Raw genomic sequence first — 26,893 nt, forward strand, 5'->3', positions numbered from 1 at the left:
GGAAAATGACTTCTATTATTTATGGTTTAAATAATTAAATTTGATCTATTTTGTTAAATGTTTCATTCTAAGTTGCTCTGGCTCTTCCAGTTGAATTGAAAGTAGATGCTTTTCAGGCCACAGAACACAGAGAGCCCCAACTGCTGACAGTCACATAAAGGTGCCATGCATGGATTATTTAAGGCCAAAGATTAGACATATGAAGAAAGGCAGTGGAACAAAGTGATACTGCTGTTTTGCTTTTGGAAGACTGTAGGACAGATCTCAGTGAAAGTGAAAATACATTGAAATTATACATTTTCTTTCTAATACTTCTTCAGATTTTTATCAGTTTTTTAAATTCAGATGCAACTGGTATGCCATTCAAGTTATTTTATGACCTTTTTACCATGCTCCCTTTCCAAGTGGAGGTAATAAGTAGGGTACATCCCTCGATCCATTCCCTTCTTGTCTCTTGTGATTCTGCATTTGACAGTGACACCCTGTGGAGCAGGTCTTATGGCAAATTCCTCCAGGTCATCGATGTCTATGAGAGGCTCATTTGTGGAAGGACTGGGGGCTGCGGCCGCTTCCTAAAACAATAAGCAAAATTCAAGTTTCTCAGCTTTGATTTACAAGGTTATAAGTACAAAGGAACGGCATTTGATAGCAGTTGCAATTTAAAAAAAATAAAAATAAGGGACATATTGTCTTCCCCATTCTGGTTCCTCAGCAGCCTTGAAGACAGCTTGTCAAGGTAAGGATCTCTTCCAATCCAATCAGTCAAGCTCTTGGTTACCAGAGGCCCGGGGAGAAGTTGCCTGTGTAGCTGATGCTCAGTGTACAGACACAGCTGGCAAAGCAGAATGGGGTGGCTGCACAGACAGAAAGCTGTACAGTTACACAGCAAAACCTGGCTCACACCTTCCCATCTCAGCGCACCCCTTTTCCCAGAAAGGCCACACTCAAGGACAGTGATGGCCTTTGATGAAAGGAAGAAATGCGATAGGGAGCAACAGTTTAAGCTAGATAGAGATATAACAAAGATGAGAAGTCAGTGCAGTATACAAAAGAGTGGGGCACCATCAACTGGTTTAGCAAGAGCCTGTGATTTAGATTGTTTGAACAATCCAAAGTCTTATTTTTATGTTCAGATGGTGGCAGCGAGAACAGGGTGGGAAAATGCCTAGAAAAAGTCAATGGCAACAAAAGATCCTTCTGAGCACCTGCAAGAGGTAGAAAGGTAAATATTTACTGTTTACCTTTCTCTTCATTCAAGTTCAGACACTATTTGCTATTCTTCTCTCCAAGTCATTGTTTTCATTGCTTGCTCCTGTGAACCCTAAGAGCTATCGCAGTAAATCACCCTGGAGATACTCTAGTGCATATTAAAAACAGAACAACAAAGCCAGGCCTATCCTGGCTGCACTCTGAAATCATGCAGTACATAGCACCTTGCATGCCCCTTCTTCGGAACTCTCCCCTTACCTTGTTGGATTTCTTGCTCGTGGCAGAACCAGGTCGGGTGTTACTGTTTAACTGTGAAGAACTGGAGCTGTCTTCATCTTCCTCATCTTCTTCCTCATCAAAATTCATGCTACTTGAAATGCCTGAGGAGAGAGCACCACACTTATATGAAATACTAATATGTTAAAGTCTTCCATACTTGCTGTAAAACATCACTTATCATGCTGCTGCACCCTTAGGCTCACAGGTGAGTGAGGGTGTGTGTCAGGGAGGTTCACTGTGTGAGGCAGTGTATGAACACATGGCATCTGCCCTGAGAAGCCAAAACATTCCAGTAAAAGAGAAAGGAAACATCATGGTTTCCATTTCACAGAGAAGATCAAGCTACCCAGTGATAGAGGAGCAAACACCCAGTTGGGAACTAAATTCAGATCATCTTCATTCAATCAAATACTTCAAACAACACAAAATCTTAAACCTGAAATTGGAGCTGAGAGGACAACTTGCCAGAGCCACTTGGAGACCTTAATAATTAAAATATAATCCCTTTTACAGCACACTTTCAACAGCTCCTATGAAATCTGCTGAAGAGTAAATCTTAGACTGAGAAGAAATATTCACATCAAGGAAGTGTTCTCATGCATCTTCATTTCATGTAAAGAACAGTATCAGCCCAGGCCAACGGAACTGCCTTACAGCACTTGAAAATTTGACTTTACAAGAATTCAAATCCTCAGACATTTCAAAGGGAAACACAACTTTGAATATCAAATAGATCATAGCAGCAAAAACCATCAATGGTGGGACATTTGCTGGGCCTGGTTGTTCAAGGAGTAGCATGCAGATGAAGCCATCCCAGATTCAAGTTTAAACTCTTTAAGTTCCACATATTAGAGGCTATATTTAATCCTTATAAAAAAACCAAAAAAAACCCCACTTGGTCCAGAATTCCCATTACTGGTAAGTCCAATGCAGAAGGATAAATGAAATGCAGATTTCCAGAGCCAAGCAGCATGGGCATAGCTAACTTTTTCCTTCTGTACTTACCAGGAACATGATCCAGGGCGACAAGACTGGATTGGGAGGTGGAAGAGGACCAGGATGGATTTGCATGGGGATCTGGGAAAGGAAAAAATCCATGGGTTTGATTCTGCAAACCCTTAATTGAGTGAACAAGCGTAACTTGGCAAGAGAACACTGCAAAGGGCTAAAGGCTTATGGGATGGGGCCATAATGCTGCCACTTGAATTTGCAATTGTGGACATTTTATCTTTCTGCACTGCACAATCAAATTCACCTTCTACCTGCTTATACCTCCTGTCATCTTCTTTTTTAGTACCTTGAATAAAGCCAAAAAAACCTGAATCACAGAGCTGAAACTTCAGAAACCCTCATCCACACTGAACAGTTGTGCCACAAACCCTCCTGTGTGTGATGCACCACTGCATGGTAGGGGCTCGGCCTACTTTTGAATTCTAACAAAAAACCCAAACACCTGAAATCTGATTGAATAAGTGATACACACGGATTCTACACAAATATTCATTTGGAAACAGAGAAAGAAGTATTCAGAGTCATAATCAGGCAGCCTAAATTCTACCTCAATCCCTGTGCCTAGTGTGTCCACATCATTGAAAGATGAAATCAGGCTCTCTGAACTGTTTTTCTAGGACTTCTGGGAATACACATAAAGATTTTCTCGTAGCTTAGTCTTTTGGAACACAAACTTGGTCTGAAACAAGCAGAGACTGAACCAAACCAATGTGCAGAAATATAAACAGTAGATATAGACTCAATAACTGTTTACTTCAGTTCACATTTTGGAACAGATGGAAAAAAAAAGACATTTAAAATGGCTTTTGACGCCAGATGCACACTGGATAGTGAAACACCACCAGAACAGTAAGAGTGAGTGTATAAAACTAAAGCAGAAACGTATGCAATGCTTGCATTCCGTTCAGCTGCATCATGAAAGGTCTCATTATCCACTTCTTCAGTTCCCCCAGAATGGACATACACCACAGAGCACGACAGCAAAAAGTTTCAATAGGATCTGGTTATGCAAGGGAGGCCTGAGTTCACAGGTCAACAGATATTTTCAAAGCCTGTAGAGCTCACTCATTATTAATCACACAGTCATTAATCACAAGCATTATTTCTTAATAATGGCAACCATGTTCTAGGCTCTATGCATGGGTAATACAGACAGTCCATCTCCTCAGCTGGCAGCTGCGCAGTAAAGCCATACTTCACATCCACAGATGTAATCGGTTTATTTCTACACCTGTGCTCACTATTTCACCACTGATATTTGTGGTGAAAATTCTGTGCCAGCCTTGGAAAAGTCTGCCCTCATGACCTGTGGGGAAGAATGCTTCAGAGAGCTCCTGTTTTGGTTTTGAATCCAGAAATCAAATCTATTCCTCCCCAAATCTCAAAACAGTTGTAACTTCAGGTGTCAAAGAAGAACTAAGATTAAATTGCTCATTCCATGTCTCTACAGAGACATATTGCAAACTGATAAATGTGAGGCCTACATGTTAGTTATTCAGTGCTAAAACTTACGGAAGTCTGGCTCTGTCCTAGTGACTCATTTGCCAGGGAGGAACTCTGCAGATTAACACTTTGGAAATCGAAAGGGCGAATATTTCCTGAAGGAAGAAAATTATTCTAGTATGGCAATTTCCAACAGATGGAGAAATCAAATAAAGCATTTGGCATTTTCTTGCAAGTGGCTTATTCTTTTCACACTCAGTAGCCTATAACCTCTTGTCTCATATCACAACTTGACTCACTGGGGAAGCAGAGATGTGCTAAGAGAAGTTTCTCTCCACCAAGTTAGTGCCAAAGAGCAGAACAGGCATAAACCAGGGTTACGCAAATCTGATGGGACTCAGCCTTTCCCATTAGGCTGGTTAGCATTTCATAGAATCATAGAATATGCTGAGTTGGAAGGGACCCATCACTATCATCGAGTCCAGCTCCTGGTCCTCTGCAGGACACCCCAAGAATCACACCATGTGCTTGACAGCATTGTCCAAATGCTTCTTGAACTCAGACAGGCTTGGTGCTGTGGCCACTTCCCTGGGGAGCCTGTTCCAGTGCCCAACCACCCTCTGGTTGAAAAGCTTTCTCCTGATATCCAGCCTAAACCTCCCCTGACTCAGCTTCATGCCATTCCTCCGTGTCTTGTCACTGGTCATGCGAGTGAAGAGATCGGCACCTACCCCTCCTCTTCCCCTCATGAGGATGTTGAAGACCTAAACAAGGTCTCCCCTCAGTCTCCTCTTCCCCAGGTCAAACAGACCAAGTGACCTCAGCCCCTCCTCATACGGCTTCTCCTTCAGATGCTCTCTAATAGCTTAATGGCTTTTTTCCACTGTGATGCCCAAAACTGCCACACTATTCAAAATGAGGCCGCCCCAGTACAGAGCAGAGCAGGACAATCCCTTCCTTCGACCGGCTGGCAATGCTTTGCCTGATGCCCTCCAGGACAGGGTTGGCCCTCCTGGCAGCCAGGGCACTGCTGACTCATCTTCAACTTGCCATCGACCAGGACCGGATCCCTTTCTACTTTATCTCTGTGTTCTTCTCCTTTTGGTCCCATTCCATGCAAGAGAAAGACTTATGGGAGACAGCAATTCTAAATGCTTTTCAGACCAATGGTGACCTGCCAGTAAGGACATGCCACAAGCAGTGAAGTGGCAGTAGGAATCCCCATGAAGAGCCTTATTGACATGTGAAGTGTCACATCAATACTGGGATACACAGAACTTTCTAAACAAGTCTCCTCTGCTGGTATCAAGCAGCAAACCGTACACACATAGTCAAAATATTTTACTGAGATGCTGCTAGCATTGTCTTAATACCTTTCTTTGTGTCTCACCCAGCATAGCTCTGCTGTTAATAAAAATGAATAAACCTTAGTATTCCCATTTTAAAAAATGGGAAATAAAAATACTCCCAACTTGAAGTATAGTAGTGATTCACTTTTACCAGTGCCTGTTCTGATCAGGAGTATACTCAGACCTGGTAAAAAAGGTCATATCATGTATTTGAGAATATAAAGAAACAAAGCAAAACAAAAAAATTCCACTCACTGCTTCTATTAAAAATAAACAAAAATTTGGGCAGAATAAAAATATATGTTAACCTGGAAAAACCCATCAAAACTAGAAGTGTCCCCCAGAGTAAAAATCTGAAGGCTGTGACCTAATTTGAGAAGTCTGTGGGTAGTTTTTAAGTCAATCAGCTTTAGTTAGTAGTGTGCCTCACGATTAAATATTCTGAGCCATGGTCTAAGGCAACACAATCACCACACAGATCAGAACTTGTTAGTCATGCCCAACACCCCTGCAACTCAAATGCCCAGGAAATAGCGCACTTGGAGAAAATCTGCCCATTTCAGTTGAAGCTGCTCACATCTGCAGGGTAACGTCCCAGAAAAAATGAATCTTAGTGAGAACTGCTCTGCAGACAAGAGGCGGCATTTAGGTATGAATAGTCTATTCTACACGAGTCAAGTTTGCACTTACATTTTGCTCTTTATACACAAAGAGTTTGTTCTTAAAGCATCAGAGCACTCTTGGCTTGAGCCATCTTTGCTTCAAAAGCTGTACACTGAAGAAGAACAACTCCAAAGCAAATGTCTTCAGAAAAAGCTTTGTGAGGGTTTCAGGATTTTTTTTTCCTTCCTACAGTTACTGTCTAATGAGAGATAACAACAGTGCAGGAAGGAAGAGACAGATGCATGAATGTGTACATACACAATCTATCTCCAAAGCATACATGCCTCTAGGAAAAAAAAATATTCCAGAACATTTGAGGACTCTGTGTGGGAAATGCTGCAGAATACACAGTGCTGTACTTTTCACCTCTGCAATTATGAACACACATTATGAAAACGTGAACAACATGTAACTGACAGTACAACTAAAATGAATATTCTACTTTGAACGTTGCTATTCCCTGCTCTTTTTTTAGCCATCAAATAAGTGATTTCCAGAGTTGTAAAATATAAAAACGAGAACAGACGGATGTGAACATTAGCATCTGCCAGGTATCTCAATAGCACTGCACTGCAGATGGGGAAGTCACATCCCTGAGAGCCTGCAGAGCTCTTGTTCCTTGGGACAGTAGAACCTTCCATTATTTATTTATTTTTTTAGGTTTGGTTTTGGTTGGGTTTTTTTTAGATAATAGAATAGAGCCTAACAGGCTCTGAGGAGAAGAAATACAGACTAACAAATTTTGCTTAGGCTAGGGCTGAGAGTGAGAATATGAAAAGGAGTCAATGTACATCAAGCAAGCAGTGAGAACATGAAGGAAGCTTTGGCTACTTACCTTTTTTCTGCATTGCTGTTCTAAGATCTTGTTTGCTTTGCTGTTGTTGACCACTAGCCACTTTCTCTCCATCAACTTCGTCATGGCTGGACTGTCCAACAGTGAGAATCTGTACTTGACTTCCTATCTTCTGAACATCATCTTGAAAAGCAGCTGGGCCATCAATCCCTGTCAGACAGCAGCAAAAGCCTTAGTTGTCTTTCTGTCAAGAAGGTATTGAAAAGAGAATTGCTCACTTGCAAAAAAAAGCATCTTTTATAGGATCAGAGATCAGATGTAACCATTCAATAATACTTCCAGACTTAAACATGACTAAACTAGCCTCCAAGGCAAACATTTTATTTCCCACATGCTACACTAGAGAATCTCCAGGAGAGGATTAGGATTTCACTGTTGCTCTCCTCACCCCAAAGCACACCTATCCACGCACCAGAAACACTGAAAACTAAACAGAAAAGAAATCATTGGAGAGAACTGACAAAGAAAACATAAAACTTTCATAAGGACAGACAACTGGTCCAGAAACACATGAACCCAAATCCCAGATTATGCCATATCCCCTAATAAACAACACTGCTATCACGAAACAATACTTCAAAGTTTCAAAATGCTGGAAAATTCACAAATAGATCTAGTAGTGTATACAAGACATGGGCAGCCAGTCTTGCCTAAGCCTAAATACACCTTTTGGGCTAGTAAATTGCCATACAGTTAATACATCAGAGCAAAACTATAAACAAGATATTACATATTCCCTGGAACCTCCATCCTCTGAGATGTTTAAATCCTGACCAGGCTCCTCCTGGGCAATCTGCTGTGAGCAGGGACATGGGACTGAACAGTCCCCAGAGGCATCTTCTAGCCTCAGCCATGCTGTGATCCTGTGGCTTCTCACCTCTGCCAGAGATAAACTATTTACCTCCTTACAGCTGTAAATCACCTCTGAAGACAGAAAAAGAAAATACAAGGTGGGGTATGTTCTTATCACGAGCCAACTTTTTTTTTTTCCTTTCAGGACAGTGAGTTAAAACATTGGATTGCAAATGTACTTCAGCTCTTAAGATGTAGTGCTGGAATATGTTACTAAATTAGCTATATAAAAATGGACTTTTGCATTTGATAAAAATTGTAATATTATTATGTACAGATATAGTGAATTGCATAAGTTGTATACTGTTGCTGTTGAGAAATTTTTGCTAATAAGCAAGTAACATCGTAGAGAATTTGCAAGCACTACAAAGAGCTAGTTCAGTATAGAATATGGTGCTTCTCACATCAAACAAAGCTGAATAAATCCTGTGAGAAAGAGTTGCAGGGATTGGGATTTTTTTCAGACAGCGATCTGCAGCAGAAGTCTCCAAGAATACCATTTCATCCTGCTTTGCCAGCAGCTGTCAACTTGCATTAGAAGACAACTGGATTATACATTTAGCATGCTTAACTGTACTTTGCAATATCTGCTGTCACTGCCACTGCGATACAAAGCATAAGTGGAAAAGAAAGAGGTCCACACCCTCAGGAACAGCACTGGTTGTGCAACTACCTAACAAGATGCAGCCCAGCACTGCAGAAGTGTTAAACTGACAGAGTTCAAGACCACAAGGAATTATTGATTCATTTCCATCACACAGACCCTGGCAATTTCTGCACCAACCCTGCAAATTCTGATTTACTTACAGCAAAGCTAACAACAACAATTAAGAACAAATAAATAATCTCTCCATACAGCCTTGAAGGACTAAATAAAGTCCAAGGAAATGTCTCTGTGACCTTGCTAGGATGAAAATTTCAGAAGCAGCTCTGCATGATGCAGAATGAACAGTATCATTTCCTATGCCTTATGTATAATGTGGCAGTGAAGAGAACAGCATTTTTCTTAGAAGTTATCTCAGGATAAGCACTCCTGCAAAGGTGCTCTAGAACAGACAGGCAGGTGCTCAGATCCTCTGTGGTATTTTTAACAGCTTCAATGATATTTACCATTATCATTAAAGTGGCTACCTGTAGTTAGGTTCTTACCTTAATAATCAGAATTTTAAAAGTGTTAAGCATCCATGAGTTTAACAAGATGCCTCATGAATATCTATCTAGTCCCTTATTAAGCCTTGGATGACACAAACCTAATTTTGAGAACCCTTTTCAGAAGGAACAAAACACCTCAATTATTCCTCTTCAAAGCAGACATTGATCTGCAGCAAATAAAATGCCTTCGACAGCACTAGAGATTGCACTGAGGCTGCTTTTTTTCAGATGCCTGCAGAACATCTGCACTCACATCCCATGCTGTCAGGAACATCGTGTATTATTAGGCCTTAGGACAAAGGCTACACTGGCAGGTCACACTTTTAGAGAAGAAAAATCAATTTCAGTGTTCTGAAGAGTGCATCACTGGTAGAGTGTGTTATTAAACTTTATGAATGGTTCCACTGGTGAGCACATTTAACAGGATGAAATATGCAGCCAGACAGAGAGGATTAAAAAAAAAAAGAACTTCTGTTGCATGAGAACACTGTAGATGGTTCATGGCAAATATAGCATTAACTATTTAATACTTGTGTGTGTGCATACATCTTTGCACACACACCTTTGTAGCTATACGTGCATGTGTTAAACACTATTAAATACAAGCATACATACACATTTTTCTACATCATGAGATATAAGCTCACCTTCCTATGTCATAGTTCAAAAGGCAGCTTTACCGTCACTTACCTAATGTCTGAAAACACTTCCAAGCTTCCATAATCATGATAATCAAGGTGGATCTCTCAAGGTGTTCTCACTTTCTTTGCCTCACTGATTCCTTTTCACCCACTTACCAGAAGGATGCTCCTCTGTGCAGTAAAACAAACCAGTTTTCTACAGTTATAAGTTCCCTGAGTTTAAGAACACAGTCAAAAGAGGTAAAGAAGCTGAGTGGGTTGTGCCAAAAAAGAAAGTAATTATTGCTATGGTCAGCATTTTTTACATTGTTTCCCAAATTCAGGTAGGAAAAAAACCTGATGGAGATGTCCTTGAATACCTGCTAAGAAGTAAAGGGAATTATTGAGAGGTAACTGTGAAGGAGGGCAGGGAGGAAAGTAGAAGATTAAAACAGCCCTCAGAATACCAGTCCCTTCAGTAAAGGCCTTCTGGTACACTTTGACACGGTCACGTCTCAGAAGAAAACCAGAGGTACCAGAAATGAAAACAAAGCAATACTGAAAAAAAAAAGCATCAGTAAATGAGTATTGCTGGCATTTACATCCTATAAACTACTATTTATCAATTGCCTGTACTCTCTTAGCACCAAAAACTTCTAGACAATATTTGTAAATAGGCAGCATCAATCTCTTAAGAGATGGTAATCTAAACTACCACATAGAATGTTTTTATAAACTGAATTCACCTAAATTCTAAGAAATTCAGAACACATTAGGTAGACACGCACTTAACTTGGATCTTAGGTATAGGCTATTTAGATAGGATTTTTTTTTCTTTTGCTTCAAACACATAAAATGTTAACTACCTACACCAAAAAAAAAATCACAAGATCCAGGTCTGGAGTGAAGAGAGAGAGAAAAAGGGTATGGGAAAAATAAATATGAGAACTGCCACTGAAAACCTTGGGAAAGAAATAAAGTAGCAAAATTTTTCTTAGTCTTCATGATGTATGAGAAACAAATCTAAGTTTTCATGCATTTTATAGTACCACATTATGCCTGTTTGAAACCTCAGCTTCCAAAGCATGGACCAACAAACCAAAAACCATTCAGTTTCACTGGACTTTGTAAAGACAATATATTCTGAGGAAATGAAGTTAAGACCTTATTTAATTGTTCCAATCCAGCAGTTAAAGGAAATCTTTTTATGGGAGGGTCACCAGGCATACATTTCTCTATCCTATATCCACAGCAGCATCTTGCTGAACAGTTTCCAACCATTTTGATATGTCCTATAGATAAATGTTAAAATTAATACAGATGAGCCATCAGAGTTCTACTAGATGTAGTTATCAAATTTCATCTGACACACTGAGCAAGTATAGACCACATGGGATGGAGGCCATAGATCCTGGAGTATATCCCTTCTCCTTGGCCCTACAGATCTAGAAGTCATTAAAATAGCATACTAGCACTAGTAGAACACTATAAGTACAGTTCTAGGTATCCAGTTGAGCCTCATGCATTTTTATGTCAGCTTCACTGTCTTCAAAGCTATTTTTCAGAAAAGAAATACACTTCCTAAGCCTATATGCAAGTCAAAAACCAAGGGTATAGTCACACTGAACACAAGGCTTGGATCAGTCCACTGAGAAGTCCTGTCTAAACCCAGAATCTGTAACAGAATAGGTCTGAGTGGAATTCCCTTTCAAATCAGACAGAAATTGAGCATTTCTAGACATCTCATCAGTGAAATTCTCAAAGTCATCACAGTCTAATGACACTGTAATATTACAGAAGAATAAGAAAATGTAAGAGGACAGGCCAGAAACACAATTTTGATTACTTCATTGCTCAAAAGAAACAATACTTAAAATTTTTAGGGGGCAGAGGAGTAGGAGGAAAGAGTCAAATGGGAGAAAATTACTACAAACAACCAAGCAATGTATGAGCTAGGAAAGTTCAGATAGGCAGCTGATATGTGTGGCCATGACTTACAGATAAGCATGAGATAAAGCACAAGGAAAGATTTTGCTATCTGACAATAGTGCACAGTGCACAATGGTAGTCTTGGAAAATTTGTTACAGATGAAATATGTGACAACCTACCCAGCAAGAAACTACAGGTGTAAGCATAGGGAGCCAGCTCTCCAAAACATTATTAAAATATTCAGCTATATCCTGCTTGAATCCCCAGAAACTGGATCTTTCAGGAAAAGAATCTAATTGTATATTTATAAACACCATGTTCCTCTCTGCATGTATTTATACATGCAAACATTTTGCTGTGAAAATATTTTCAGCAAATGTTATTTCCTCTAGGTACTTTTACATGAACTTACAAACCCAGGAAAGAATGATTAACTGATTATTTAGAGAGTCTTAGGACCCCATGAAAATATAGATTTCTAATTTATTTGAAAACAACTCCTTTAATAAATTAAGAATTTCTTTATAGGATATTTGCAAACTAAGATAGAAACTAAAAAGAAAAGTATGGTAAATCAGAGAGAAGTAATTGAGCTCAGTGACTGAAAGGCAAAGGAGATTAAGTATGAGGAAAGGAATACAGCATAGAAAACAAGTTAATTCTGTCCCTGCTTTACAAGTGAAGAACTGCAGGATAAGAAAGTTCTTGTTCTCATTTTATACAGCATTTAAGGCACAAATTCGATGTGTGAAGACAGACATACTGCTCACAGACTAAGTTTCAAGAACATGATTAAGCCCTTTGCAGATCAGCTCTGGAGAGCTGACCAAGGTCAGGCAGGAGGTCTCTGGAAGAGAAATCCTCATCTTTTGAGCTCAGTTACTGGTCTGACAAAGAAGTCATATCCACATGGACAACACCAAAGGCTGTGGCCAGCAATGACCCTGCAACTGCAATTGCTCCTCAAGAACACTGCAGAGCAGCTTTTCCTCCAACTGAGGGATGGCAGCACAAACCTTCAAAGGATGGCTGGCCTGCTCTGAGGTCAAGGACAGGGAATCTCAGAGAGACCCAACACCAGAACAAATAGTTTCTGTCCTTTAAAGAACTTGGCTTAAAGCAAGCCGTGCTGTCAATATTTTTTAAGCCATTTCTCAGTATATTCCTGTTCTCATAGGGGCTGTGCATCCACTGATAGGAGTTAAGCAAAATCACAAAGGGATTTGTTTAGAAGGAAAGGGGGCATGTAGAATTTTTTTCCAAAAGGACCTCTAGAGAGCTTCTGTCAAAAGAAGGACTATCGCTAACACCAGATCAGGTCACTAAAAGAAAGTGCTTCAGCACTAAGCTCTACATTCACTTTGATGAAATCTAGAAATCAATAGCAGGAACTGTACATTCATAAATCTTTATCCTGAGGAGGTCAAAATTATTTCTTCACAATCAAATTCATGTGTCACCAAAGCACAACCTGAAAGGTTTGTCAGATCTAGAAATAACAGGACTTTTCTTGGTGGAAACTCATTCATTGTTCCTCCTACCCTTTCCCCTTACAGGGAAGGCAAGATAAATCTGCTCTACATGAGCTTCCCTACCCCCATCAGAAAGGAAGTGTTAGAGTGAGAAATGATGCCTCTTATTCAACAAAAACTGCTGCTTTCTTAGCCAGTCAGTGTTAATGTAGCTGCTTGTTACATATAAAAATGGGACAGGATGCACAAATCAAAACAGTCAGACAGGCGTGAAAGAGAGAGAAGAAACACGGAAGAAACAAACCAAATCAAAACACGGAATAGCCATCCTGGCAGGAAAAGAGCTGAGTGTAAGAGCAGCTCGTCTGCTTCCTGACTCTCATAAAGTCAGCAGGAAATACCAGTGTACTATATACATTAAATGTACAACATAAAAGAAAATTTTCTGGGAAGGTATTGTTTATTTCAACATTTTAAAATGCATCCAGAGTCCTGATTTCACTGACAGAAAAAAAAATCTTCCTTTATATTTTCCATGGCAGTTCAGAGCAGGGTTTTCCTAGAATGTACTTACACGCTCTGAGTGCCAGAGTGCTATTCAAAAAAAACCAAAATCAAACAACCAACAACAACTTTTCACAGAATGATTCCTGAATTTTCATACCAGATTTCACTTTGTATTAACTCCTGGCTTCGCAGGGTTTTCTGGGTTTTTTAAAAGTTCCATTTTATCTTCCTAATTTACCCCATTCATAGCCAAAAAAACCCACTTTATCCTGTATATTTATTAACTTCTTCACAAATCTATATTGGTAGAAAAAAACGCACCAAACAACAAAACCCACACCACTGTGTACTTGTAATACTTTCAGGAATCTCCATTTTTAAGGAATCATCAAGGTATTTTGATAGCTAAAGATGCTCTATTTTGGTATTTGTAGTACTATGTAGGGTGCATAATTTCCACAGGTTTCTGCTGCAAATACTTTCACTGGTTTGCATTATTTTTCTGTTGAACCACCAAGTGATAGTGTATACTGGGTTCACTAATATCCTTAATCACCCCTTACTAGTGCTACAAATCAAACCAGAATTTGATCCACTATCTGCATTGGAAAGACAACCATTTTACACATCTGTTTGTTACATCTTGGGGATTTTCCCAATACTGAATATTATGTCAAATCATAAAAGGGAGATTGAAGCTTTCAGAAATATCAATTTAATGTGCTAAGCTACTACAAAATGTCATCAATTTACTGCATTTGTAGGCTCTGCCCGACAAAAATTATGGTTCTTTTTTAAAAATAGGCACAGTGTATACTGCATACTGCCATTAAGAAATACCAGTAATAACCAGATTTAGAAAAAATTGCTGAATACCATGCTACCCATCACAGAATTACAAAATGCACTGCCAGCAGAAGTTAGCCACATTTTCTTGCCTTATGTCAGTATAATCTCACTAAACCTGATATTTCTCTCACATTTGTCTTTAGCACATTGTTCTGATCATAGTTTCATCATTCTTCAAGCCACTTAAAAAGCATTACTCATCTAAGATCAGAGTACAGTCATTACTCTACAGCTTCAACATGTATTCATGTATAATTCAACAACTTTTTCTCTGAATTAGCTTCTTATTCTTAGGATCTGGTCTAAATGTTCTTTTTTCTTAAAACACAAAGAACTTGGCTATGCTTAGAAGGGCAATATTCACTACACTATTAACAGAAACATTTAAAATGCTATTTTAGCATGTGAAGTGAATTCACCCCTCAGCATTTGTCCTGCTTGTTTACAGGACATACAAAGGTTACAGTCAGAGCGGAGACAAACCTGAAGCAATTGCAAAGCTATAAACAGAACCTAAAATTTCCCAAGATTTGGTCTAATTACCAATTAACTCCCTCCAACAAAATCTCTTGTGCCAAAAAATGGCATAAATCCACTTACCCTTCATCCATTTTCATTAGTTAGAGTTGAAGTTATTAGCAAATCCATTCAATACTATTACAAAATCTATTCTTAAAATTCACATTTAAAAGTAACTCAAAAATTGATACAAGTTCCTCTATAGGGTTCTGTTACCACTTGCATTTTCTTCAATCCCAAGTATAAAATCAGCTATGTCTGCAGTGGACTTATCAGTAAAATCCAACTGGAATTTTTAAGATGCCTTTGGTTTTACTTTTTCATCCAATAAAAAAATATTTTGGAGCTTTGATAAGAATGAAAGACTGGAAACCCAGTTATAATCCCCTGCAAACACTCCAAGTTTACAACACTGTCAGAGGTAAACCAGATATTATTCCAAGGGTGACATTATGCATGAATGAACAGTAAAATACCAGTGTAGGGAAAAAGTAGATGAGTTGGATGAGAAGGTGTTATGTGCATGGTCTGAATGTAATTTAACTGGCTTTCATATGTTACTAATCATCAACATAAACTTCAGGAGAGAAGACACTCAACACTTCCTTTAGTATAATTGATGAATAACGCCTCCACTCTCAGGAAGCACACATAAGATGCAACTGATGGGCAAATGCTGGAGGCCAGGGAAGAGCACACATAGCATAATGGGATGAGCAATAAGAATTGCAGCAGAAACTGTATTTCTAGATTTCTAGAGCTAACAATATTAGTTTCCAACACATGGAGCAGTATCAGCAAGCAAAAGTTCTCAGCCTACATAAAGTGACATTACTTTTACTGACACAACTTGCTTTTATTAATATATGCCAACATTTGCCTGGTTGTGGAATCTTTTAGAAAATGAATAAAAATATTATTGGCATGTGAGAAAAATACTAGGTGTTACCCACTGTGAGATAATGGAAAACTGTGCAGCTCCTTCACAGTAAACACCCTCTGCTCGTGGGCTAACTCACCCATATCTGGCGGAGCTGCCCAACAAATACAACCCCAGACACACATCACTGGGCTCTGCAGAACAACCCTGAGAGTCACACGCTCCAGTGAGTGTTCCTTGCTATGTGCCTCACTAGGCCTGGGAATATTTTAGCCAAGAGTTCATAAGAAAACTGCCCAGAACACATATGACTGTATACAGACAGTGGTCCTATACAAGGCAAATTTGTCACATCAAACCTGCTGTAACTACCAGCACAGTAACTTCAGTCATGAACATAGCACAGACACAGACACTCCATAAGGGCAAAACAGACATTATATAAGATGAAACAGAGCCTCAAGGTTATGCCATAACCATGATTTAAGTATTAGCTTGCATAATGCTCCTTTACAGCCGAAAACAGGTTTTCTGTTAAAATAGTAAAAGAATTTTTACTCTTGAGCAAAATGTACTTCAAAATAAAATTTGGCATCTGTATTACTATGCTGGAATGTCATTACCTTTTACATTAAATTGGGAAACATTAGCTCTCTGTTCATTTATTTTGCCAACAGTTTTTACATTCAGCTAATTCTACCTTTGACTTTTCCTTATTATTTTAAGCCTAGGTACTGGCACACACCATCTTTTTTCAAACATATGAATAAAGTCTTTAGCTCAGGGCCGGACTCTAAAGCCTGTCTAACCTAGGGCTTTCCTTGCAGCCAGGGGGACTACAGACAGAGAGATACTGTAGATTCAGATCTCAAGAATTAAGCTGCAATACGTAAAGGATTTCACTAAGGTAGGCTCAAGTCCTGCAAAATCCCTATAGATAAGCCCCAATACTCTGACCTCAATAATTAACCTTATTAGTCACTGCTATCTTTAAACAGACTTGTCAAGGATATACACTAAGCAACAATGGAGACACTGTTGGACATGCACAACACCGGAATACAGGGCAGGATACTGTTACAGTGGCTTTATTCAAGAACTGCAAATTATTGAAAAGTTATTTCATTTCATTAGTCAGTCACCATCAAATAAAAAGTAACTGTATGTGGCATAACAACCTCTCTCTCTTTGTGAGTGTTCATATATATACATAAAATTTGAATACCAGTAGCCTTTTGTCACTACCAATAGTGTATTTTTTATTTTACCTAATCGTACACAAAATCATTGCAGAAAAATTTTCATAAAAACACCTCAGGAGGGATAGAGTAACACTCAAGTAACAACTTAAAAAAACCTCCTTGAGGCTGTTATCTCAATTTTGCTGAATTGATTTTCAAAATGTCCACTTAAACTCTAATTTGCAAGAGTATGGACAGAAGTGGCTGCAAATTAAGGTTGTTCCTCTGAATTACATTACTTGCAGATAATCTAAAAAACCACACTGTTGTAAGATGGTTCTCATTTCTTTAACAATTCCTTTAACAAGGAAAACACCAGCATCCTTCCATCAGTACTTTCTTCCTCCTCTGCAATTTGAAGAAATACTGTCCTTTGGAAAAGACTGCATTTACAAATTTTAGTCCTTCACTCCCAGGTTGTACATGCCCAGAAAACACCAAGTCACACACATTTTCCCATCTCATAAAAATTTCATGAACTTACTTTTAGACAATTTTCAGATTTTCAAAGAAATGAAAAGAAAAAAAAGAGAGAGAATTGACTGCAAAAGAATTAATTTAACATCTGACATTCAGCTGCATGCAGCTAACCTTTGTGTTTCCCTTTTTTCTCCTTTCTGGTGCTGCTAGTCTGAGAGCTTGCAGCTGCTCCCTTGGTTTTTTTAGTTGGTTTCGGAGCTTGGGCATCCACTACCACCTTTACATCTTCCTGTTCGGCCTCCTGCACTGCTTCAGAGATTCAGGGTCCAAAAGAGAAAAACAGAGAGAAGAGAGAAACAAAGAGAAAGAGACACAAGAGAGAAAGAATTGAGAACTCTGTGAAGGCATAAAAGAGAAAGCAGACATAGCAGAGTTTGGTATTTCAGACGATTCATGCAGTGAGGAAAGTCAAATAAACCAGAATTTGCAAAGCTACAGTAAAAACCTGAAAGTGTTAAGTTAGTTGGAATATATTTCCTTACTTTTTTTCCTCCTCCCAATAACATATAAACTCCTAAATTTCAGGTTAAAAGTGACATCAGAATATTAATGAGTTGCTGAGCTATTGTAGGAAGCACTTTTCCTCATAGTAAAGCTCTGCCAGGCTGATCATCAACAGTGGCAGCATGAAGACAGAAAAATTTTATTTAGACTTTGTAGCGTCTCTGCTTAGAGCTACATCCTAACTCTGTAAACAAGGAATCATCTGCAGGTTACTTTCAAAACACATCTTGCACAATTGTGTAACACAGCAGGATGAGTAGATTGGCCATACATTTTAGAGTAAAACTATGTCCAAGCTGAATTTAAAAACGCTTCCTACTTTGTAACATACACAAATTAATTCCTTATAAGTCTCTACATAACATGCAAGGCATAAACTGTGAATGTCACATAATTCATGCAATGCTAGTTGTTTTCAAAGTAAAAAGAGGCTTTATTGTTTTCCTAAAAGCATGACACACTTTGAGGTCAATATTTGCATCCGTGAAAGTAACACACACCATAACTCTTTCTTTTGGCCAGGCCAAGCCTTGAATTTAAATAAGTATCACAACTGCTTTTGTGAAATACATAGAGGCATCTTCAAACTTCACATCCCAAACTGTAGGTGGGCACTAAGACATTTTCGGGTTGGCTGCTGGTCACTGTTAAGGGCTAAGCCCCACTGGCTTCATGTGGTGACTGCGTTTTATCTCCCTGGCATTTGGACCTCCCACCCTTTCTTTTCCCCAAAACTAAAGTGCTTTCTTTAAAAGGATAAAAAAAAAAAAATCCCCCGAGGACCCTTACTGGAAAGAACTGGTTGCCCCTAAAATTACTTTAAAAATATCCTGACAAACTTCATAACCCCCCCAAAAGACTCAATGATTCCCAATGACGTGTGGACTGCCACCAATCTCTCTTTGAAGGGGAAAATCCTCCCTAGGCTTCTGGTCTGTGAAGCAACTCTCCTCTTCACCAAATCCTTCATGTGCATGAATAGCAACTGAAGCACCAAGGAGATTCTCAGAAGAGAAAGATGAGACGGATTTAGTCATGTCTGTGTAGACTGTAGCTCACAAACCCACAGCCACCCTCCCCAGCACAGCAATCTGTTATGAATAGCATTACATTCACAACACAATGAGCACCTGAGGCACTCAATAAACACATGCTCCTTTTCTCATTATGCAGAGGAAGAGTTCAAGTTTTGTAGAGAATATACATTAAATTAGTAGAGGAGTGATTAAAAGCCCAGAGAAACAGCTTGTCACTGCCCAACATCTCATTCCTGTCTATCATTTACTAATCACAGGACTGCAGTCCCTTTGCTGAGTGTAAAGGAGCACTGGAAATGAGTAAGACAATCAAAGGAGTGAGTGCACAGGATGCCAGGAAAAATGGCACATAAAAGACAGTACATTGGGTCCTATTTCCACAGGCATGGCAGCCTCAGACTAAGCAGGGAACCAGAGTCCCCACTCCACAGTCTTTAAATAGGTGTGATTTGCCAACCCAGCATCTATGCTATATTTGTAGCTCAGCCTCTCTTTAAAACTAGGCTGTGTTCTTCTGTTTTGAAAATAATAATCCATGTTATAATTAAATTCAGTACTTTATTAAATGGCCAGACTGTTCTCTAAATCATTTTAAATCTGGTCACATTCATTCACTCAGAAGAAGGATCATTTACTTGGTCCAAAGCAATGATTAATCAGCAAAGGATGAAACTTTCTGACACTGTTAATTCCAAAGTTAAAGACTTATCTTCACTGTCTTGCTAACCATTCTTTGATCTAACAAGTAAAAGCCTGAAGTTTTTTGAATTACTTTTGTCCTGTAACTTTCAGCAAGAGAATAACAATATCTGATCATAAGTACAGTGAGGGAGCTCCAAAGGACAGAGAAGGAAATATTTCCAGTGCTTTACTCTGTAAGGCAGAGAACAGGATTTCAGTCCGGTAGCCATTTTGAGCATATACCTACACTGCTGTCTCTGGTAAACAGACACAAGTGATGGAGGCTGCAAAATAAGATTTAAACCATAAACTTGAAGATACTGCAGCTGGGTTCATGAAAGGGATTGGCACAGAATGTCCTATTTCTAAAGGATACATTTCTGAGCATTACCATTACATTTAAATGTAATACTAAATCCAAATCTGATCCCAACACACCATCTTCATGACAAAACCATCTTATTCTTAGCTATTAGCTATTTAGTAAATAGTAGACCTCAGCTAAGGCTGATACACTCACTCATGTTTTCTCCTGTGTTATCTCTCTAGATACCAAATATTTAGTTTGCTTTCTGGACAAATTCAGTTCAGGACAGCCTGAGTTCCAGGAAAGTTGGTTATATACTTGCATTTAAGCACAGGGAAAACACCGCTCTCCCCTGCCCACAAGTGCCAACCTCCCCAGACATCTCATGTGTAAGCGCTGCCCACTGCAGTGTGGTGGGAGGGAGAGGTTTATGCAGCACAGCAGTTCCTGACAGCAGGCCAGCCAGGACTTGGATACTTGCAGAGGAGTGGGCAACAGGCTATTTTCTGAAGCCTGCTGACCCATCTATGCTGTGAACCTACCCTGCTCAGTGGGTCCAAAGGCTTAGATGTGGAGGAAAGTAAAAATACTGCTTTCCTTTTCCAGAGCTTTCTCCTGCCCTGGAGAGTTGGAAGAACGACCATTTCTAAACCCCTCTGTGCTCACTCTGCAGCTGGTCATTAGCATGTGGAGCTTTGAACTTCTCAAACCAGCACTTCTAGTCTGCCTTTGTGGAGATGAAGCAATTCACAGAGGCAATGTTTATCCCCAACCATGTTGTCAGGGGATCAAATGTCTTCCCCTCTGCCCTTTAGTACATCTTTGGATCACTAAGTAACAGTATGACAAGAATTTCCCCTCTCAGCAGGATGGGAACATTGAGGCAAACTCTAACCTGCATTCTCCATGGGCTCTAGATAGCCCCATAAAACAATTTACAGTTCCCTGCAAAAAAGCCTAAATAAGGAAAATGAGATAAACTGGCCTCCCTAGATAATATTCACCGATACAACAGTACGATTATGTCCTTAGCTGGATGTTGAAAAGTTGAAACAATGATAGGCAGTACCACAGGATAAATAAAGAACCTCAAATGCAGCTATTTGGAGATGAAGTTTCAAAGACTGTCACTCAAAAATGCATTCATTTCAGTACAAATAGAAATTTAGGCAGCTTTAAAAATCCCTATTGATAGTTATCTTAAACAATAAGAGACTACATTTGAAAATCTAGCCCAATATTCCATATGTCTCACCCCAGATTATTAAAATCTCTACTTAAAAAACCCAGAGATTTTCCTTTTCTATAAGAATTATTTGTTTGTACTAGAATTTGCATTTAGACAAGAAAAAAATGGAGGAGCTAGTGCTGTAGTGAGTCAGTATTCCAAACAGAAAAATCCACTGGACTCTCAGATCTGATGTTTCATTCTCATTTGAACTTAAAAATTGTAAGAAATAGTTTTAAGATAAATGCCAAACTTACAAATAAAACTACTACATGATTTTTAATTTCAGTGTTATTCATCCATGTTCATTAAATCAAGTACTGACTACTGCCCTCCATACAGTATTAGAGAAAAAAAATACTTGTGGAGAGACAGAAAGGAGCACAGATTGTGATATTAATTCAGGATCTGAGATGAAAAGAAAAGAGGAGCAAACAACATAGGTCATTAATAATAGTCTATTAACATAATACAAGGTGAGTATAGAAGGGCTTCCTCAAAGCAGAGAAGTGCAGTGTCCCAGCTTTGCCTTGCATCACCAATGCCCTAAGTGCTAAAAGGGGAAAAAAGAAGCCTCTCCATGAGCCTGTTCTGTGTTGGACAACACTGCATGTTACAGGAATAAAGCGACAACACACAATCAAATAAAAGGATGCAATTTGTAACCACATGAGTAAACTGTGATGCAGACAACTCAATATTTTTTTCAATTCTATAAGCTATCCACACATATTTATATGAGTGAACGAAAAGGAAAAACATGTCCTTTCATCTGGCCTTCACAATGAGAAGTTCACACAGGAAAGTAGTTTCAAAGTAGCATGAATGAAAATGCAGATTTTTTTTTTCCATTTGCATGACCATTTTTCTTTATATGAGTGCTTGCACATTGATGATCTTAGAAGAAGAAAAAAAATCCATGAATCATAACTTACAAATCTCTATCACATAAAAATGCCACATGCTAAAAAAAAAGTGGTTTTGATCAGTGTATCATGTGAAGAATAAGTAACTGAAAAATCACAAAAAGAAAAAAAAATTATGAAATTGTGCAGTCTGTCTGGAAAACACCTTAAGTAGAAAGAGGTTGAACCAAACAATGAGGTATGTGAGACAAATCACTGGTTCTACTGCATAAGGCAGATACTCATTCTATTTACCAACGTACTCAACAGTAAAAGTGAAACCCAGAATAAGTACCATGCAATGAAAGATAAACTACAGTTCAGTCAGGGTGTACCTTAACAAATCAATGAAAATTGGTAATCCTTTTCTTACTGTTGCCTGAGATGCTCTTATGTATTACTGTAAGAATGGCTTGCTGTTTTACTTTGTAAAGTTCTAGCCTTAGTCAATGCTTATTTGGGCTATTGTTCATTATTACTTTATTTAATCAACTTAGATTCTGAACTGGTCTAGTATTTCTACAATTATCTAAAGACATTGGATTCTACCAGAAATATTCTGAAGATGAGCAAACCCACTATATTTACAATGCAATGAAATATTTTTATATAGTTTTACATAAATCATTAAATGCAAGGCCCTGAATTAGGGCAAGAACTTTGCTGTGTTAGTCACTATTGAATCGCATGCAAAGATTTGATTTCTGCCTCAAAATGCTTATAAACAAAGCCATTATTCTTGCAGCTAGTAACTTACAGTCAGATTTCAGATTCCCAAAACCTTATATTGCCTATAAATTCCCTACAGCTCCTTGCAGTTTATGCCTTTAACACTGATGTGTTGACCAGGCTGATGTTAAAAAGGTGAAAATACTCATAAGTGAAATTGAAGGTGAATGGGCTCTGAAAAAAGGAACTAGTGTACATCAGAACCTGGTGGTGCTAAAGGACATTATTAAAAGCTCATTGGTTTAAGAGTTCCTAAGAAAGAACAAAGGAAGGAATGAAATAAAAGATTCTTTTTAGCTTCCATGTATCTGCTGCCTGATCCTGGGGAGGGGGAAAGGAAACAAAGCATGTGAAATGGAGAGTTAACAGCAATGAATTACACTCCGGGAAAGCAGACAACCTATAAGGAAAGCTAAAATTATCTATGAAAGACCTATGCCAGGAAGATTAAAGACAGTAAGGAATTACATAATTATTTTGTGTATTAGGGCCTTGAGGGCACAACCAGGTTTTAATTGCCCTGACAGGCCTCCCTGGGAGCTTTCACCCCCACCCATTGACCACAGGGTTTATTTCACCTCAGCCCTGGGCTATGCTGTAGGTGTGCTGCCTCCCAGCTGTGTCTCCTGGGAGGATCCTGGCACTGTAGGGAATTCAGCTGCTCACAGACCAGTATGTATGCTGCAGTACCTCCTTTCCATCCTGACTGGCACTCTGGAGGGTGCTGGCCCCGGTTCATCCCTTGCCATGTCTGGGACTGCTGAGAATCCTGCTGGCAGTGCCCGGCTCTGCCTGCTGTGTTCCAAGCCTTTGGGATGGTGCTCTGCCTGCAAGGGCATTGTCAGTGCTGGGGTCACCTCCTGCTGCCAGACACTGAGATTGCCCCACGACTAAAAATAACAGCTACATGGGAAGTAGTAACTGAAAGTGAAAATACCTTCAGTGGAACTTTAAAACAAAGAGAAGGGAGACGTTTTCAAGAAATTTTAGGCAATGGCCTCTTCCTTCTCCAATCATGCAGGAGCAAGAATCAAAAAGAGACCTGTGAAACACTTGCTACCCACTGCTCTCCGATTCTCGCTGCTGGGTTAGTTTGTTTATTTTGGAAAAGCACTAGTGCAGTAAGGACTGCTGACAAATCAAAAAGATGCTTTAAAAGATTAAGGTGAAGAGACTGCAGCTGAAATAAAGATTTCAGAATATATGCTTATTGGAAGTTAAGTATTTTGCCCACATGATGCTTGGAGTACTGCCTGATCTCTCAGTATTAATAGCCCTTTGCACAGAACATTCCTTGCTATCTTCAAAAAATAAACTAATACCTTCTCATCTCAAGGTCAGTGGAAAACAAGGATAGCAAGACATTGATTTGATGAACATGCAAATATGTGATTTTTTTAAATGAATAGGTAACTGATGTCATGTTTTAAAGTTGACAGCTTGATACTAATCAGAACTCTCCCTCATCATTCATGGTAAATAAGCAGAATGACACATCAAATTTAACAATCCAGAGCCATAACTTTTCATCAGAAGTCTGTTCAACACCATTACATCTAGATGTGCTGCCAAATGTCAAAGGAGGAAAGTAAGAAAGTAATTTTGCCTTTTTACACATGGTTAATCTAAATCTCTAAATTGGAAGTTGCCATGAAAATTACTCAGAGTATCTAATTGAAAACATTTTTAATTTCAACTCTTAAAAAAAAAAAAAGCCACAGCTGCAACAAAGTATGGCAATATTAATGAAAGCATACCTGGCACTCATTCAAATCTCTGCCTTCCTCAGTGCTGTGAAAAGAAAAATCACTCCCCAATGGAAATTCACCATTTTCACAGAAGTAGAATTACTCTTCTCTGTAAAAATGAGCTTTCATCATTTGCATTAAATGTAATTAAATAATGTAATTACATTGTTGCAGTAACTAGTGTATCTCTGCATGCTATTTGGCTCCAGGAATGCTCAGTACATATTTAAAATCCAGATTGAAAAGAACTGTATTCATAGCAGAATTCTGCAATGTCAAATAAGGCTAAAATGTTTGTTCAGGTTTTAAACAAACTTCACAAAATAAGAGGAGTAGAGATACATGAAAACAAGTAAGCAGATGTAATTGTGACATATTACAGAATGGGAAGCAAAATATTTAAAAATCTTCAAACAAACAGGTAACAATATGTCCTTATGAAGGACACTGAATCAAAAATAAATCACAACACAAGAAAGAGAAGACAAAAAAATCTGTAAGTGATCTCTCCTACAAAGAGGGATAAATTTTTTTCCAGTGAATAAATGCCTTTGCTGACTTTTACACAGAATTTAAACTTAATAGCAATACGAAATGTTGTTATTGATTCTTTTTTTGCTATATTTAATGATGAAATAGCAATTAAGATGTGTTTGGTACTGCAAGAGAGAGAGGCCTTATTTGTAATAGTAATAACTAGAGCCAAACATCATGGAAGTCAATGGAAGGATACCTATTGTTTGAAATGGCAGGCAGGTAATTTAGAGCCCAACCTCCAAGTGTACCTACCTGGTCTACAGATGCTGACAGGCAAGCACTGTGTTACCACTGGTAGTATTCCAGTTCAAACTAAACCCTTACAGAGTGGAGTGCCAAGGATGCTTTATCTTGAGTTGATCTGTTCAACTTTAATTCATGACAGTTTCCACAGATATCTTTTATTGGTTACTTAGGCATTTTGCCAACAACCAAAGGATTTAAAAAAGATACACTACATGTGAGTCATTTGCAAGCTACAGTATCTGAAAACTTTTACCTGTAGGTGAAATATGGGCAGGAACTGAGAAGAAAATTTTTGTCTGGAGAATTGTGCATGGTGCATTCTGCAGTCACTTCCTCACTGGAAGGGCACCCATCTCCTTAAAGTCTCACAGCACCCAGAAGTATTGCTAGTAACACTTGGAAGGGAACAGAAACACCCTTTTATCCTACCAATGTGTCACTTCTGTGCCTTGAGGTTATTTAAGAAAAAATTACAGTGATTCTGGCAACTTTCCTCCTTACTGTGTGGAGACGCACTTTCAGTAGAGTTATTTTGTTAGTTATTAGACTATCAAAAAAGAAACTTAAAAAAGCCCTGTACCTATTCAGTTCCATCCTGAATGAAACTTGTCCCACCATCTTCAATCAGGAGCAAGTGTAGGAAAGCCACATCTGTACATGTGGAAGGAAGCCACATTCCCTTAGTGAGCTGCCCCAACCAAGCTCACTCACAGTCCTTAATTAACACCCCTCCATCCTATTGCATCTCAGATCTATTTGCACTTCTCTTCTTTCAAACTAGATGAAGCAAAAAACCATGTAGCCAGAGGACTAGCAGCAATCACCCTGCAGAGATTCAAAAGCAGCCAATGGCTCCTTCATACAGACAAACTTAGCTTAACTAGCAAAATACGCTGTTCCAGTATATCTGCCCACAAGTAGCTCACCAGGCTGATGTTCTATTCCAGAACAAAAATTACTGGCTTTTTACTCCACACTCTGATAATTATTCTGGAATTTAATGAGTTTTTATTCCAGAGCAGAGTTGCCCATCAGGGAACCATTGCAGCACAGATAACTGCATCAGAATAAGCTGTGGCAGTGTATGAAAGAGAATTTCCCAGCGCAGAAAGCCCAGCATCTCAGAATCGCCGAGATGTTATCTCTGACCTACTTTGCTCAAAGTACCATAGAGATATCTCCACACAGGCATCCAATTATTTGTTGAAATCAACAAGTACTTTTGTGCCACATAGAATTAGTACAAGCTAAAAAAGAGAGTAGAGCAGGATGATAGGTGGAAAGAAGTGTTCTTTCTGTAGCATTTGCAGCACAGGAATTGATTTCACAAACATGCTCATCCAAGCAATGTAGTTCATTCAGTAGACCATCAACTCCCATCAAAGAGTCATTCTTAACTTAAAATCAGCATGCCCATAACAGCAACAAATGAACGGAAAAGAGCAGAATAGTTCTTTAGAAACAGCCCAGCTGTCTCATGCATCCGACACTGCCACATACAAATGTTATCATTGAAGGGGAAGAAAATGCCAGCCCTGAAGCTGAACACCATAGTTAGAAATGGTCACCAAAACCTAACTATGTACCATGCAAACGGGGTAACTTGAGACACTAAGCACATTCCCAGAGAAGACCATGCCGAAAAAGGACACTTCTGGAGTT

General features: G+C 38.9%; 1 protein-coding gene across 7 annotated transcripts in view; it reads right to left on the minus strand.

The window, feature by feature from the left end:
* Positions 1-26,893, minus strand: part of TUB (tubby bipartite transcription factor) — a 159,517-nt gene that overhangs the window by 21,103 nt on the left and 111,521 nt on the right. For 2 of the 7 annotated variants that reach the window (XM_027700710.1, XM_027700729.1), the window contains exons 4-8: positions 17,421-17,558; positions 6,790-6,957; positions 2,494-2,565; positions 1,468-1,589; positions 381-572 (exon numbers count right to left, since the gene is read on the minus strand). In XM_027700710.1, coding sequence (XP_027556511.1) covers positions 381-572; positions 1,468-1,589; positions 2,494-2,565; positions 6,790-6,957; positions 17,421-17,558 — 692 coding nt within the window. The remainder of the gene's footprint in view (positions 1-380; positions 573-1,467; positions 1,590-2,493; positions 2,566-6,789; positions 6,958-17,420; positions 17,559-26,893) is intronic. The other 5 variants (XM_027700720.1, XM_027700736.1, XM_027700744.1 and 2 more) reach the window with 5 other exon arrangements.

Source organism: Neopelma chrysocephalum, unplaced genomic scaffold (genome assembly GCF_003984885.1).
Source record: "Neopelma chrysocephalum unplaced genomic scaffold, ASM398488v2 Primary Assembly neopelma1_24, whole genome shotgun sequence".
In the NCBI taxonomy this organism is placed as follows: domain Eukaryota; kingdom Metazoa; phylum Chordata; class Aves; order Passeriformes; family Pipridae; genus Neopelma; species Neopelma chrysocephalum.